At 38.6% G+C, this 17,363-nt stretch overlaps 1 protein-coding gene across 4 annotated transcripts in view; it reads right to left on the reverse strand.

Moving 5' to 3' along the window:
• The window catches only part of lekr1 (leucine, glutamate and lysine rich 1), a 63,623-nt gene that overhangs the window by 26,592 nt on the left and 19,668 nt on the right, over positions 1 to 17,363 (reverse strand). For 3 of the 4 annotated variants that reach the window (XM_056766321.1, XM_056766320.1, XM_056766323.1), the window contains exons 5-7: positions 12,630 to 12,793; positions 8,767 to 8,952; positions 2,979 to 3,060 (exon numbers count right to left, since the gene is read on the reverse strand). In XM_056766321.1, coding sequence (XP_056622299.1) covers positions 2,979 to 3,060; positions 8,767 to 8,952; positions 12,630 to 12,793 — 432 coding nt within the window. The remainder of the gene's footprint in view (positions 1 to 2,978; positions 3,061 to 8,766; positions 8,953 to 12,629; positions 12,794 to 17,363) is intronic. The other variant, XM_056766322.1, reaches the window with a different exon arrangement.

Consider the following 17,363-nt stretch of genomic DNA (forward strand, 5'->3'; position numbering starts at 1 on the left):
TTCTATGTGTGAAATCTGAACTTAAGGCACTGAATGGGAGATCATATGTCATGTGTCTGTAAAATACGTAGGGGTAGAAGACAAAGACAGTAACCTCTGTTCAAAAGGTTCCTTGAGGTCCCAGGAAGAAGATGTTTTGCATATCATAACATAACCTCTTCTAAGCTATAAAGTCTACATCTCATAATATTTCATATCTTGGCAGCCTGAATCATTTTCAAAATCTGTCTCTTTAACTCTCTATCTCTCACTCTTGCTCTTTTTCACTCCCTCTCCCCGCAGGTTAATCACATTGGTGCTCTGTCACTCCATGTGTATTTTAACTCGCCTCAAACTATTTCTGACATGGATCAGCGTAGCAACGGGAACAAACTGGCTCGGCAGTGCGGCAGATGTGTGATGTATGTCTGAAGAAGGGTTAGAGGTTGTATGGTTGCTGTGGGAACACACTCTACATACAAACACTGAGCATTTTTTCTGCCTGATTGGGAGATATCAAAGCTTTGGCACACGTCATGTTGTTTCAAAGGAGCAGCAACTCAACACAAAGAGTCCAAAGGTCCTCCGGGAAAAAGTGTCGAAACATCTGAGAGAGCTGAATAATTATTGGCTTGTTCGCTTGTATATTTTAGATTAGGTTAAAGGGATACTTCACCCAAAAATGAAGATTCTGTCATTTACTCACCTGTGAGTTGCTCTAAATCTGTTTACATTTCTTTGTTCTGATGAACACAGAGATAGATAATTGGAAGAATGCTTATAACCAGACCGATTTGGTCCCCCCATTGACTCCCATAGTAGGAAAAAATACAATATCATTTTTTTTCTGTTGAACACAAAAGAGGACATTTTGAAGAAGGTGGTACAGCAAACAGTTCTGGGGCACTTTTGACTACCATCATGTTTTTCCTACTATGGTAGTAAGTGGGGGGCAAGTCTGATTATAAGCGTTCTTCCAAATATCCTTCTCTGTGTCCATCAGAACAAAGAAACTTACACAAATTTTTAATAACTCCATTTTTGGAAGGAGTATCCCTTTAAGAATCTTTGTGCTTCAAGAGGCATTAAGGCTCACAAATGAGATAACAAATTGAACGTAGCATATTAACATTATGTGTTGTATTGTTTAATTCTATTTCCACTCCATATTACCATATGTCTTCATGAAAAAACAAATGTTCCTTAAACAATGTTTCATCTAGGTGAAAAATAACGCTTTATCACAGCACCTAGAATAATCTGATATTGGCTTTGATCAATGTTCAAGTGAATTCTTCAAGTGGATTTGTGTTATTAGAAATAAAACATTATGTGATATAAAATGCATTTTTTTGAGCTCAATGAAATAAATTTCTCTGCTCGTATGGAGGCTGGCAGCTCATTTCACCAGAGAGGACCAGAACGAGTATACGTTTTTGTGAGTGATGTGTTGCCTTGTAATGAAGGAACAATCAGGGGTTGCACGTTTACTGAACATAAATGGCAGGATGGGGTGTGTTTTTCATTGATGTGTTTTCACAGACAGGTAAGTGAAAGCCAAAAGTGAAGTGAACGCCTGTTAGTTGCATCAGATCTGTTTATCAGCCTACCAAAACACATTAGCACATGCGACAGGAAGAGCCACACGCCATGATTCCCGTCACACACATACAGCTGTCAATGCCAGAGCGGGCGTGACGGCTAGCACTGTCACATCAGATACACTGTCCTGCCATGCCACAGTGACCTGACAGCACTTATCCACAGACAAAGAGAGAAACTGAGATAAGGAGGGGGAGGGTTATGAGCACACAGCTAAACATAGAAGATTGTGAACTAACATGAGACTGGTGTATGGGTTTTATGCCTCTGAAACTTATACATTTAGTTTTCTATAATGTATTGAAAATTGCTGTTGTGAATTCTGAAGATTTGAAGGTGAAGTATAAACGTAGCTGCCTAACAAAGAATTGGTTCATGCCTACAGATTAGACATTTTTGTAATAAGATTTATCTATAATTTTCATATGTGTTTATGCTTCTAAAAAAGTAATGAGAAATTATAAATGAAAATTTATTTTTGACAGGGCATATAATAATATAAAATCGAACTTTTATTGTGGTGGGGCCAGTAAAAATGCTGGCAAAGCAAGTAAAAATCTTGCTCAAATTAAATTGCCTTTCATCACTTACAATGGTGATGGCCAATGGTGATTCAGTACATGTAATGTGATGAACCTCAGCAATGGATGGTGTATTCTGTGAAGCAACACGTGACACCTGACACAGATCTTTCCTCGCGCTCTTGCCAGGTCACAGAGCTCGCGAGCATTTGTTCCTGCGCTCCAAGTTTTGTTCCACCCAAGAAAAATAAACTCCCTTCATCAGTAGATATGCCACTTCATACAATAAATATATCTTCATCAAGTTGGTTAAGTAAATATATATTTTGTAGACAGCATCACGCTGGTATGCGAATGAAAGATGAATTGGTTTCTATCAAACAGAGATGATGATCTCAACTAAGCATGTTAAAACTGTTGTTTCTTCCTCCTGACACATATTAAATCATTTTAAAATGTGGGGTGTGTTTTCATAGATAATAATGTTGTATTGAGCTGAATTGTGAGCTTTGCTTGGATGTAGGAAGTATGATAAAGAGGAATTAAAGACTTTAGAGTTGGAACAGCTGAATTGCAGTTGAATCTTTGTTAAATCAGGATGAAATACCAGGTCAGATTGTAAATGAGTGTGTTTGTCTTCAAAACTATTTGGGGATTAGCGCCTGTGTGTTCGTATCTATAATAACTTGTCAGTCCGTCTAGAACCAATTGAGCTGCTTCCTAAAGACAATAATATTTAGTTTTGACTTTAAATTGTTGGCAAGATATAACAATTGAAATGTTTGCTGAGACTTTTCTATCAACCAAAGTTAATTTAAATGATGGAGCAGGACATTTCAAATGATACATATAAAGGTAGTGACAGATGTTACTTACACAAGGAGTTTCTTTACAATCTCTCGTTCATGCTTGTTGTTCTGGAGATCTTCATTCAGTGTCTTCATCTCCTCCCTCAGGCCTTTGAGAACAAAATACAGCTAGTTAGTCATAAAATGGTATCCATAATATGACACCACATCCCACACAGGCCGTACTGCTGGTCCGACTGACACTTCAAGCATCTCGATTGATCAGACTGCTGATTGTGGCATTTCTATTTACACTTGGCAGAATACATTAGCGTTTATTATTATTTTTATCGTTTTGAAATAAACTTCTAATCTAAGATACAGTCCATTACTGTTAATCTTTCAAGTAAACCCATTGTATTTCTTTTCATTTCCAAATGTTTAACTACAATGACAAAAACAATATTTCATCAGCATTGACTTTAGAAAGACTGTTTTACAGAAATAGTTCTAATGTGCTAATCTGGTACATCAGAAACCCCTTTATAATTAACAGTTAAAAGTGGTTGTTCTGCTCAATGAGGTGTGGAAATATGTCTTTCGATTAAGTATTGAGGACACTTTCAGTTTTGCAACTGACTTCACACTTGCAAATTCTTAAAAGCGGCAAAAAGAAACTTTTTCTCCAGAAAGCCAGCAGCCTTTTGTTCTAGTCAGAGATTTGGGCTCTTTCATGCACAATATACTGTCATAAAAGAACAACAAAAAGAGACACATCAAAGTACATCAAAATCTCGGGATTATGAACAAGACAATTATTGATGTCAGACAGAAAAGCCTGTTTAAAACACTGTGAGATACTGACCACGACTGAAGAAAGGGGCAGAATAATTTATTAGAAAAAGGTAAGAAATAGTCACAAAGAAAAAAGAAATACAAAAAGAGATAGTCATTATGGTCATTTAGTAACATTATAAAGAGTCTATGAGTGTTCGATCTCAATTACACACAAATACTTGACGAATAAAACTCTTAACAACAAAACATTTCATAGAGAGTAAAATACTGAAAAATAGTGAAAATTATTATAATTGAAATCTTTAATTCCTACTTTATAATAAATAAGCAAATGCTGATGACATTTTGCTAAAAAGTAACTGAAAACATGCTGTGGTATTTCTTGTTTATTATGTACTGTATGTCACACTTCCAAACTGTCTAGGAAGACTACATATTTTTCTTTTGTGACTTACAGCTATGCTTTGCCATCCGAGTAAATACCCCCTAACGTTCACAATTAAAAGTTGAGTTTCTTCGAAGATGACTCGTACTGCTAAAACGTCTATCAGGCCCTTATAAACGCTCATCTGGTTTTCTTCCTCCGTTCATCTGTTTCCTCCTCAGCCAATAAATGTAATTCTTCATTTCTCGGTTTCTTTGTTTCCTTTCTCTCCCCCTCCCCTGCTTTTATCTTCCATGAAGCAATGAAGCATAATCTGGTGGCTATCGTTTGCCAGCAGCCATAATTGAGGTTGAACTCTCCACATTCTCATTCATCATCTCAGCTCTGTGACATCCGGCGCAGCGCTCAGGAGAGCCTATTCACTCGGCCCTGCTCTCAAGATCGGTGAAGAGGGCAAAGAGACACAGAACTTGTAAAAGAGCCAAGGACTGGAAACTGGAGACACTTTAAAAGAGGTGAGAGAGAAGAGGATGACAGAAGACAGCAGGAGTGAGAGAAGCCGCTGATTTAGAGTTGTGCTACTGCAGTCACGGTACACAGCGGAAATCTATGCACATTATGGGCATACAAACTCATATTCATCTGCTAAACTCACATTTGATGTGCTGCAATTGAAATTGAAATGAACTTCCCAGGTTATAAATTGGAAATTGAACAGGAATGACAGAAAAGGGAATTTAACAAATTGCAATTCAATAGAAAGTCAACACGGTCAGCAAAATTGTCAAAAGATTTTGCAGTAAAAATAATGAAGGTCCTTATTAAATTAAAACAGAATTGATATGGCTTTTAGATTACTTCAGCTTTAAGGATGTCTATCAGTGTCTTATGAATTAAACAATTTTAATGACATCATTCTGAAATCCCCTGAAGTGAGTTAGCATTTTAGGACTTCCGGTTACATCGCCCCAGTCTATGGTTTTTTTTAATGGGTTTTTGGTAAATCGTCCGTGGTTAACAACACCTCTAAATATTTTCACGTTTTATTCTATGACAAAAAACACACCAATTATAACCCCCCTGTCATTCATTTGGTAAACCTTATTGTGTCTTAAAAATGGCGGTTGCTAACAAATTGCTAAAAGCGAGTACTTCCTTTGGAGGGGATGTTAGACGTCATCGTGCATATAAAGCTCACAAATAATGCAACATGGGCACAAATCTCATTCATTCACAGAGTAATTACTCACCGGGGACAACACATTTTTACTAAAGTTGATTTAGAGTTGTCGGAGGCTAGGTGGTGGTGACGTTGATATCGAGCGACCTTAAGTGTTGTCTTATCATTAGCTTTGATAAGTGTTAGCTATGTGTTAGATATGTGTTAGCTTTTTACTTCTGCCGATTGTATTTTGGCTTCAAAAGTAACAAATGTTGTGTTCATTTGTAAAGATTATATTGATAGGCAAAACATGTAAACATCATAAACCTTTGTTAATCACAGAGCTTATCTTTTGCGATCTTCCAGTCTATGGGAAAAAAGCACAAGCTTTCGGTCGAGGGAACCACCGCGGCGCCAACTTCCGGGTTGGCCTATATAAACACGTCACCACTGCGGCTCCCTGTTTTGTGCTTTAGTGAAAATGCATCAAACAAATTTGCACATTTTAAAGGGACAGTTCACCCAAAAATAAAAATTCTGATTTCATTTACTCATCCTGTTGTCATTTCTTTCATCTCCAGAACACAAAAGAAGATATTTGGAAGAATATTGGTCACCAAACAATGGGAATTAATCAAATGCATGAATACTGTTTGTATGTTTGCAACATCCATCAAATGTAAGTTTTTCCAAATTCTAAATGATGTCAACCTGACAGATCTCTTGAACACCAAATTTGCATGGAGAAAAATACAGACATTTACAAAGATGTAAATGTTACAAGTCACTCGTGTAATAGTATGCAGAGACGTGCAGAACAGCACACAGGTCTTGGCAGTGAGATGATGTGTAGAGTCAATGAAATACTGCCCATTACTGCCGCCACCGACCAGAGTCAAGTCACTCTGACCTCTCTCCCTCCTCCTACACACCTAATGATTAGCATCATAACCCCAGGACAAAAACACTCCAGACGCTGCAAGACTTCTGTGATCCAGAGAGAAATGATTTGTAAAACTCGGGTCTAATTTTGAAGCACATCACCAGAGAAAACGCAGGCCATTAATAAACATAATAATTATGACAGAATGGCCGGTGTATCTGACACCGCAAAAAAGTGTAATACCACAGTAAATTACAAAAAAAGGATCCGAGGGTCGAGCAATAAACATCTGAAATCAAAGTCTATCACAGCTCATAATGAAAATGTTCATCCTGTTCTCAAACTGTCGGCGAGCAGGTCCGCTCATGCAGTTCTGTTCTGGTAACTGTGTTCTACCACAACAGGATATATTCCAGAAGTGCACAGAGGCGGGGGGTTTCGCTTCCTGATGGGATCGGTTCAGAGCGCTTTCATCCAGAGAAAAATGGTCTGTTTTGTTCAGCCTGTTTGTTGGGGAATTGGCCGACTGGCTGGTCGTGAGAGGCTGAGAGCGGTTAAGGTGGTGCTTTTTCTGGTGAAAGTGCTCTCCGCTGCTTTGCTTGTGTCAGTCTGACATTTTCTCGATGGAGGAAATAAAAGAGTGGCTAGAAGAAGGCCTTTTTTCTCTTCAGTAATGAACTGATAATTGCGTTCTGGTCACTGTAACATGACCAGTCGAGACCATACTTTGAGAGGTGTAAACTTGTTTGCTCCCTTTTTTCCTCCTTTCTGCCCTTTTCTTTAATACTTCAAATGTGAAGGAACATTTTCTCTGCTTCATTTATTAGATTAATTGATAGTCTTACTGGCTGGTTAGGACATGGACAGTGGTTCTCCTCTTTTGGTTTTCACAATGTTCTGTCATGATTTACGCTCATGCCCTTCCAAATCCGTATGATGCTTTTTCCAGTGGAACACAAAAGGGCAAATTTGTAAAAACTGATTTGTAGCCCTTGCTACACAATTCATAGTGACCTTGACTATGCTTTATATAACAACGGGATACTTATATATATAATATAACATGTATTTATGATGTTTTATTAAAGGGGTTTTTATATGAAAAGATATGTTTGTGCTGTACAGAAAAAATAACAACATACCTTTACAGAATGACTTGAGCATCACTGTAAAATGACAAAGTATTTGTGCCTTATTCAAACTATACTTTTAAAGGCATATGATGGAAATAGATGCAGTTTGACAGCCTCTATCGTTTAGGGGAAATTGGTTTGTCAGCATTTCAGAACATTTCACAGACGTTAACTGAACCACTGAGAGTTTCAGCGGCTCCATAAAGGAACAAGAAGAGGAGATGAGTCTGTTACCCCAAAACACCTGTTTGACTCAAAGTACCACCCACACACTCTGTGCTACACTACACAAACACACATGCAAGAACCAAACTGAAAAAGAGAGTGAAACACATAACAGAAAGGTCTATAAGCCCAGGTGGGACAGCTACCCCCAAACACCTGTGTTACACAATCACACACAAACAACACACCAATTGTGTATGGATGTCCATGGACGACAAACAGACGAAGTGTGTAAAAGGAGTAAAAAAGTGTCAAAAGAGTCAAAACATAGGAACTACATTGGCCATTGAATCGCAAATTAATAATGCTGCCATTTGTCAGAGCCCTTTTTGAGCATACACATGAAAACGCATGTTGGAACTAAAATGGCGGTACTTCATGAATTCTTTGGAATACAGACTTACGGTTGATCTCATTTGAAAAAAGAAAAGTAGCTGACTATTGCAAAAAAAAAATCACACACACACACACACAAAATAAAATAAAATAAAGGTATGTTGTTAGGTTTATTGTAAAAAAAAAAAAATGTTTTTCTTTGATTAAAAAATACGGGTCGCAGAAGGATAACAGAAAATCTTAGCACACTCTCTATTAAAAAAGAATCAATTACTCTCGCTACATAAATTATTTTAAAATAAAGAAAATCTGTATTCTAGAGTCTTAGAACTTTCCAATGACATGGTTTGTCATGATTCTATTAGAAATTACATGCACAATATTGACGCAAACTTAGGTGTCCCATATACGGAACGGGTGACAGTTAACAGGCTACAAAAGTAACAAATAAAAAAGCACATTAACGTTTACGCTTCACAACTTATTTAAATGCTTTTCAAAATAAAAGTGGCGAATGCATGTCTATGTTTGCCTATGGTCATCCACGTAAAGGGACAGTTTACACAAAAATGAAAATATTTTCACCATTCTTTCATTTTTTCTATCCAATCTTTAAAGCGGATGTTTGTAAACCTGGACCTCTACCAACAGCAGAAAGAATCACAAAAATAAAGATTATTTTCAAACAAGTTTCCAGAACACCCCGCCCATCTAAACAAGATCTGACAAACGTATATTAGGTACACTGGGTGAGCCTCTGTTGTTGTGTCAGGTCGGTTAAGACTCTTAAGAAGAGCAATGTTCTGATCTTTATCACCACCGAGTCTCTATGGGTAATGAACCTGATAATGGATTACTCACAGTTGGCTCGGCACATTGAAATAAGATAGAAGAAAGTATTTCAACATTGAAAGAATGACACGTTTTACATTTTCAACTGTTGGTTATACACACCCTGTATGAGAGACCAGGCCTCCTGGTTTTCATTCTGCAGTAGCTTCTGGGCCTGGACCTGGCTGTCCAAATGCAAAATCTGTTCTTGTGCTGCATCAAGACACGTCATCAAATTTGGCACCTCCCCCTGCAGCCTGTTTAGCTCCGCCTCCATACCCTCGGCTTTCTGTTGCTGGTGCTTACACTCTTAAAAGAAATGTAATTGTGAAAGTGGTCAGATTTCTTTATCGTTTCTATTTGATTATTTTGTGAGTCATGGAGTATGCAGGAGAGCTTGTCGAGGTAACAAGCGGCACACATTCAACCATAGTTACACATTTATTTGTGACCAATTCAAATACAGCAACCTCTGAAAAAAACAACATGCATCAGAACAACAAGCGTAAACTAATTTGACCTACTGGAAAGACAATGAGATCACTGAGGTGCAGGATAATCTAGTCAGTATGGTTCCCACCCTCTAAAGCAGACAGTATCATTACATATTACACAAGCACTTTAAATGGATTCTGGTGGGGCAGATTCAGACTATCCAGAATACAGTCTACCCACACTTAATAGTTATGGACAAGTAAGCCGCAATTCAAAAATAAACAGATGACAAAACATCAATGTGGCATTTATTTGTACTCGAGGGGGAATTTTAATTCTCTGAGAAAAAAAACGAATAAACAAATACTTTTGAATCGTTACATGCACATAAACTAAGGTGAGGCGAAACAAAAACACACAGTAAATCCATCAACAGGGAAGGTAAAACCTCAAATCTCATAGAAGGGCTTGTGCATGGCATAACAAAGAAAACTACATAGAGATTCTCAGACGTGTGAGAAAATGCCACAGAACTTTTCACATCGGCAGTGGGCGCAGTAACTCACGTCAACAGGCTGCACCATTGAAGTGCCTGCACAAACAGAGAGAGAGAGAGAGAGAGAGAGAGAGAGAGAGAGAGAGAGAGAGAGAGAGAGAGAGAGAGAGAGAGAGAGAGAGAGAGAGAGAGAGAGAGAGAGAGAGAGAGAGAGAGAGAGAGAGAGAGAGAGAGAGAGAGAGAGAGAGAGAGAGAGAGAGAGAGAGAGAGAGAGAGAGAGAGAGAGAGAGAGAGAGAGAGAGAGAGAGAGAGAGAGAGAGAGAGAGAGAGAGAGAGAGAGAGAGAGAGAGAGAGAGAGAGAGAGAGAGAGCTGAGCCTATATCTGATGATTGACGCACTTCAGGTCACGCGGATACCATCGGCTCTGTTGCACTTGGTCCCAATCGTGCTGTCTCATGCACATAAACAAACACACACCCGCACACACATTCCAACTTGACCTGACTCTCTCAGCTGACTAAGCGCCTGAACAGCAGCTGTTAGCGCTGACCCAGCGCGGGTTAAGGTTGAATGAACGCATTGGGTGAAACTTTTTAGCATACTACTGGATGATGGGTTTACAGTTTGTGTGCTTGTAGGGGGTGCACTCATAAGCCCCGCCCTGCATGTGTGTTCGAACTTGCCGTTGGTTTTCTCAGGCCGTACTGTGTGCACCATGGGTGTAGATTTGTGTACGGGCTAAAAGGACCAAAGATAAGAGACTTCAGAAATCTTCATAGCAATTGTTTTATGCAGTGTAACATGAGCAGTGCTGTTAGACTACATGGATGTATTTCAACCAATCAAATTTGTGAATGCATCCTATAGAACAGTAGTTTTAAATTAAGTATCATTCATGCATTCAAGTATTTATAAGGATTTTTTTTTTTACTTTACTATATTTCTGCAGTTCACATCAAAATATAGGATTTTTTTAAAGGATTCATTAATATATATTAATATAATCTAATATGTAAATTTATTGTAAATGTTTATGATTTGAAATCTATTATTTTTTAATGCTTTTGAAAGATTTTTAAATTAGATATCACCTTAAGCATTGCATTAAAAAACAACTAAAAACTACTCTTTTATAGTTTTTAAAGTGTATTTATTTAAACTGTTCAACTGAATTTGACTAAAATCATCTGTAATGTATTGTTTGAACATAATTGTTTTAGTGTAAAATAGTGCATGAATCCTGTACTCACATAATTTCATAGCTAAAAACATGACAAAAACGTATTTCATGTATTGCTTGTACATTTTTGGCAGTTTAAATAGTAGTGAAGGAATCCTGTACATAAGTATATATTCTAAACAACGTTTAAAAAATCCATAGCTCAAACATACACCTGCTCCTAATAATGCTAAAACCAAACCTTAATGACACTCAGACAAAGAATCATATTTTACATTTTTAATCCGTTCTTCCTTTGTCTTCCCTGAACCATAGAAAGCAGACAGACAGGTAGAAGGGCATAATTGTTGCACCAACACCCATATCAGATCCCCCCCCCCACACACATACACATGCTTTCTTTTATCTTTCTCTATATGCACAAATAGTTAAATGTACTTTTCTCTGGGTGCCTTATTCAATTAATGAATTAAATTGTTTCAAGCGAATTCAAAAGCATTTATGTGTTAAACGCACAAGTGTTGAAAGACAGCTAGGTGCTGGCGGTATAAAAGCAAAGTCTAAACACTCCTTAGGCTACTGTAAACAAAATACCTGTGCATTGGTTCAAAGAAGTCTGACATTGTGTACTCATTCACCTCTCAATGACACACACAAACACGCATGCGTTCGCTGGAATCTGGAACGTGCAACAGGCAGAGAGGAGGTGGTTCCAACCGTTTGTGGCGAGATGACACACACGCCCCATGGGGTGATTGAGAGGTTAACTCGGCCTACGCCGTACAAACCATCTGTTAACCAAAACTATGTTGAACAACACATGGCTAACACACATATGCTCAAATCGGCGCAGGGAACGATTTGCATGCTGCGAATATTGCAGTTTAGCAACTGAACACAAACATGCAAACATTCTCTGAACATGCACACAAACATGCAAGTCACAACATACCTGATGTTTATGGAGAACACACGCTTGTCCTGACTGTAAGACCCTAATTTTCTCTCTTACACATATGTGCAAACACACGCAAATGTGAAAAAATGTGACAGAAGCTAAACCCCAGAATATAACCTCTATTAATGTGCAGTATATTCTCATTTTTTCCCTCATCCTTGCCACATTTGGCAATTATTCATTTATTTTTGCTTTCATTATTTTTGCTTTCATTATTTTTGCTTTCTAGCCATGTCTCACACCACCTGGGGGCATCAATAGGTTACTGAAAGGCATTCAGGAGACTGAATAAACTGTTCCCTAATGCAAACCTATGACCTGCTAATCCTTCTTCTAATCTTAACCTTTAATCCCAAACACAACTCTCATTGTTGATGTAAATAAAGTGGTTATAAAGTTGCTTTGTAAAGCAGTTTTGCTTAGATATGTTTTTATCCTCACGAGAACTCAGTCAGAAATTTCATCGTCAAGAGTGTCAAAGCAACGCACGCACTTCTGTGGGTCATAAATCGGTCCTGTCTTCCTCGGACGCTCTCTTCTCTTCCAGCTACATTAGCAAATGTCTCACATTCACTATTATCATTATACCGCAATTATCTCGGCACAGCGGGTACACTGCGCCCTCACTCTAATAGCCATGGACACGCACACATAGCCAATAAGGGAGAGTGTGTTCCTATTTTAATTTCAGACTGTGACATGATATATCGTGAATGTCATGCTCGTTGCGCGAGTGAGAGCTGGTTCTGATCCGCCCGCATTAGCTCCGAGCACGCGTGTGAGCCCGCTTAATACACACATGCAGATGCATATAAATGCACAAGTCCTACCAGATGTAAAATTGGATGCACGGCTTTTCTGAAGCAGGACAGAGTTCATGAGCAGAGGTTGTTTTGTTCTTGTGTGTGTTTAATTACCGGCGTCAGCAATGATGCAACTCTGCTGTATCAGTGCTTTGCTGTCCTCCCAGTTCTCCTGGAAGTGTGTAAAGCGGCTCTTAATGGACGTCATCTGCCCATGAGACGACTTCAGCAGGGCCAAAGCTTCCTCGAGAACCTGCTGCTGCTGTTCACACCTCCATCTGTCACACACACGATAACACTTAAGGGGATAGTTCGCTAAAACAAAAAATCCTTCATCATTTAGTCATTTCATCTCAAACCTGTATGACTTTCTTTATGACTTTTTGAAGAATGTTGATAAACAAACAACGTTGACATCCATAGACTTCCCTTGGACACAAAAGATATTTCTCTTAATATTTTCTTTTGTGTTAGGCTAAGAAAGTCATACATAGATTGAAAACAAAAGAATGTGAAAAATAATGAAAATGTATTTATTATCCCTTTAATACACTGTTACATTATAAATAACTTTTTTTTTTTTTTTCGACTTTCATTCTTTATTTAAATAGCAACTTTTTCAAAAGGAGGATACTTCTAAATCCATATGAGAAATAAAGAGATAAAATATCAGTACAAAACAGAAATGTTGATAACATAGTTTAGAGGTGAATAAGGTCTGGAAGGAATTTGAGTATATTTAGAATTTTGATTGAAGTTTATGGTATCTTGGAAAATCTCAGACAGTTTGATTTATTGTTGAAACCTGTTAAGACATGTGAGATTTTGGAAGCCTCTTTTTTGGGGGGTGAAAAATCTCAAAACGAGGATAGTTCTCACAAAAATGAAAATTCTTTATTCATTCTCATGTCATTCCAAACCTGTATGACTTTATTTCTTCTGCGGAACACAAAATAAGATATTTTGAAGAACGTTGGTAACCAAACAACATTGTCCCCCCATTGACTCCCACTCACACATTTTTTAAACTATCTTATTCCCCCTTAGAGTCCTATACAGGTTTTCATCCACATGAGGGTGAATAAATGTTGACAACACTTTCTTTTTTGGCTGAACTATCTCTACGTTCTCCCCTTTTTAATTTCATTGCTTTCTAGAAAATATAAAAAAGAGAAAAAATCATTTCTCTTTTATTCTAAAGGGAAACACTAAGCACAACTGAAAATTATTTTAGTTTGTCCAGTCCATCAATATAAGATGAGCTTATATGCAACCTCACATTTCAAAACCATTTTTATTATCATGTGCCATATGTACTACATTTCATTTGAAGCTGTGAGTCATTACAGCTAAAGTTTATTCTCATCGAGTCCATCCATGTCTCGGTGTTTGGTCTCTCCTAAGGTCTGGCAGGCTGTCAGCGCTTTGCGGGATGATTTAATGAGGTCTGAACTTTTGAAGTATAGTGTCAGTGGTGTCTGTTTCGCTGCCCTATATCACGCCCCTCTCCTTTCCACCAGCATTACATCATCATCAGCAGACAGAGGCAGATAAGAGCTGCCAGGATTCTCCAAGTGAATAAACAGGATGCTAACTCCACACACACACGTAATCACATCAGCGACCACACACTAACCCTCCACGTATCCATCCTTCCATCCCAGCCTGTCACCGAGTAAACAAACATACACAAACACAAACTCGCACATTTGTCTAAGTGTCATGGCAACCGGCAAACACGGTAGTGTTTCGGTGAGACGCAGAGAGAAAAAAAGAGAGAAACAATTGTGCGAACCTATCTTCCATAACAAGTGGGAGACAAAGCAAAGAGCGGAGAGGAAACCGGAAGAGGAGAGATGAGACGAGCAGAGATGAGAAAAGGCGGTTAGAACTGAGCTGTCAGCATTTCAATACTAACAGCTGGCTGCTTCTGCTGCTGTCTTTCTTTCTAAAAGTACATCTGGCTTTGTCAGTTAAACCAATCCTCCTCAGTTCAGCCATATGACCCTGTTCAGACTGACTCTCTGTCCACACCTTTCTCTCTCTCATTTCACTCTCTCCTCTCCGTTTGAAGTGTTTCTGGTGTGTCTGGACAGCACATGCTCGGTTTTTGATGTGCGCGTCTGGCCAGCTGCTTTCCCAGCATTCTTTCCCGTCCGGTTGAAGACGCATGACCTCATCATCTCGGGTCATATAAATCACCTCCCACATCCACATCGCGATTGTCTTCAAAATGATCCTCTTCACCTTGCGGAGGACGGTGCGTGGATGGGCGATCGTGGAACAAACAGTGTTTGTTTTCTGTCTCATTGGCCGTCTTTCTTTGTCTCTGAACCTCCGGTGCGTAGTCTGTAATCAGGCTATAAACCTTTTGACCGAAAAGACTGCTGGAGCTCACGCTACATTGAACTCACACTGCACACACACATGCCCCATATGTGAAGCACACACGTCGCTCTCAAGCGCACATAAAGGCACACGTGCTTTTACACGAGACATGAAAAGGGGCTTTGAGGAGACGTTGGCATTATAGCTTGGGGGTTAAGGAGAGGAGACATCTGAGAGCATTCATTTTCTTTTCGCTTTGATAACTCGGCAGTTCAAAAGCATTTATATCACCAACCTTCCCGTTTTCTGAGGGATGTTTGTTTGTGTAAAGATACTGTTGCCGGGCATTTAATGTGCTACTTTGTATTATGTAGGGTTATCGTAAATAATTCATTGCTTGGGTGTTTTAAGGTGGATGCTAAAGGGGCGATTCACGTTTCGCATCTTGTACACGCGCAAGTTCGGTATTTTAAATGTAGACACGTAACAGGCATGTGCATATAGGGAGCGATGCGGTGCCGCATTCAGATGGAATATTTCAACTTGACCGCCGGTTATTTGATAAGAGAAAGCGACACTGCGTTTTCCACGCAATTTTAAACGCGAAATGGGATTCCTGGATGACAAAACCAGTCTTATGCATCAATTTTTCGAAATGGAGATTTTTGCATCATCCGAAAGCTGAATAATTGATGTATGGGTTGTTAGAATAGGACAATATCTGGCGGAGATACTGCCGTTTAAAACTCTGGAAGCTGAGGGTGCAAAAAATCGAAATATTGAGAAAATCTCATTTGAAGATGTGAATCAGAGGCATTGTAGAGGCCATCCACCCACAAAAATAAGGTTTTTATATATTTACAGTAGGAAACTCACAAAATAGCTAAATGGAACATGATTCTTCCATAATATCCTAATGATTTTGGGCATAAAAGAAAAATCTGTAATTTCAACCCATACAATGTATTTTTGGCTTTTACTCAAAGGTTCCTGTGCTACTTAAGACTGGTTTTGTGATACAGTGTCAAAATTGTGAATCCCCCCTAAAGGCATAGTTTACCCCAAATTCTGTCAAAAGAAGATATTTTGAAGAACGTTGGTAATCTATTGTCCATTCAATAGAAGATAATAGGTACCGCCGTTGCCGTTGTCAGCAACATTCTGTTTGACAAAGTAAATGATGACAGAATTTTCATTTTTGGGTGAACTCTCAAATTTAAGTAAAATGAGTGCACTTTCAAATATATGTGACTTATATGCTTTAATGTACGCTTTTCTTAGAAAATAAAATAATAGCACATCCTCTCAATAAGATGCCCAAATTGTTTAAAAACAAACAATGTAACAAAAAATTTTCTGTTTTGATCACTAAAATAGGGCACAATATAAAATGTATTAATTTGTGTTCATCTTGTGTGATATACCAGAACTTCAGCACCAATTCGAATCAGTTAGATTACTTCACAGCCTAGACCCATCAGTAATACAGAGACAGTGAGAGAGATGGAGAGGCACTTCTACAATCATGAAACATTACAACGCTTTTCCGGGGCACATTTTGATGCACACAACCTGAGACTGAGTCATAGCCGATTATTTCTAGACAACTTGAGAAATGTGAATGGTGTTCTGAGAAAGTCAGATGTAATAATAATGTCCAGTCTACAAAATAACCATAACGCCCCGCATTCCAATATAACAGTTCACCCAGGGAAATAAGACGCTTGTTCTACAGGTGATGAAATTTGATATAATTATCGGTAAAGGATGATGAATCACCTGGTAAGACCTCGTGGTCACAAGGGTGTGACACAACGTGCTCATGTGCATGTGTGGAATGCCATTACAGCATATTTCACAGGCTTGTCATAAAACTATATGAAGGTGAGCCAGAATAGAAGAAAAAACTAAATAGTTCTGCCCCCTGGTTCAACAGGAATGCTCAGAGAGAGAGAAAATATTCACAGGCTTCATCCATCGGTTGAAATGATCAATCAAAGTCAATCCGGCAACAAAGAGAAATCAAAAACACATGACAACAATGAGCATAAAGCAAATTAGAAAAGGTTTTTCAAGTCACTCCGGGCTATTTACGTCACAGAGAGCTGAGGCACACTAACCGCAAATAAATGTTTACTGCACACTCCTTCAGCGGCATTCATTCCCCCGACACACACCTTTCCTGGAAGCACTTCTCAGTGTGACACTATCACAGCCTTTGTGTGCGTGGCTCGCACAGACGGTTGGTAAAGATGAAGAAGCCCATCACAGAGCTCATGACTGCATTATCACCTGCCAGTCAACCGAGACCGCTCGCCTTTCATGACAGCTTCTCTTCACAGCAGCTGATTATTAACTGTTTGCAACTCATCCAACGTCACATATCAATCTGCTGATGGGTCAAGTCTCGAAAATAACATATTTTAATCATGTTTATCTTAAATGACGATATGTTTAACATTTTATGGAAATATTCTTTTCGCAACCAATATTTTGAATTAAATTGCGTGTAGAGTGAAT

The sequence above is a fragment of the Triplophysa dalaica genome, chromosome 14, assembly GCF_015846415.1.
Source record: "Triplophysa dalaica isolate WHDGS20190420 chromosome 14, ASM1584641v1, whole genome shotgun sequence".
Classification (NCBI taxonomy): Eukaryota; Metazoa; Chordata; class Actinopteri; order Cypriniformes; family Nemacheilidae; genus Triplophysa; species Triplophysa dalaica.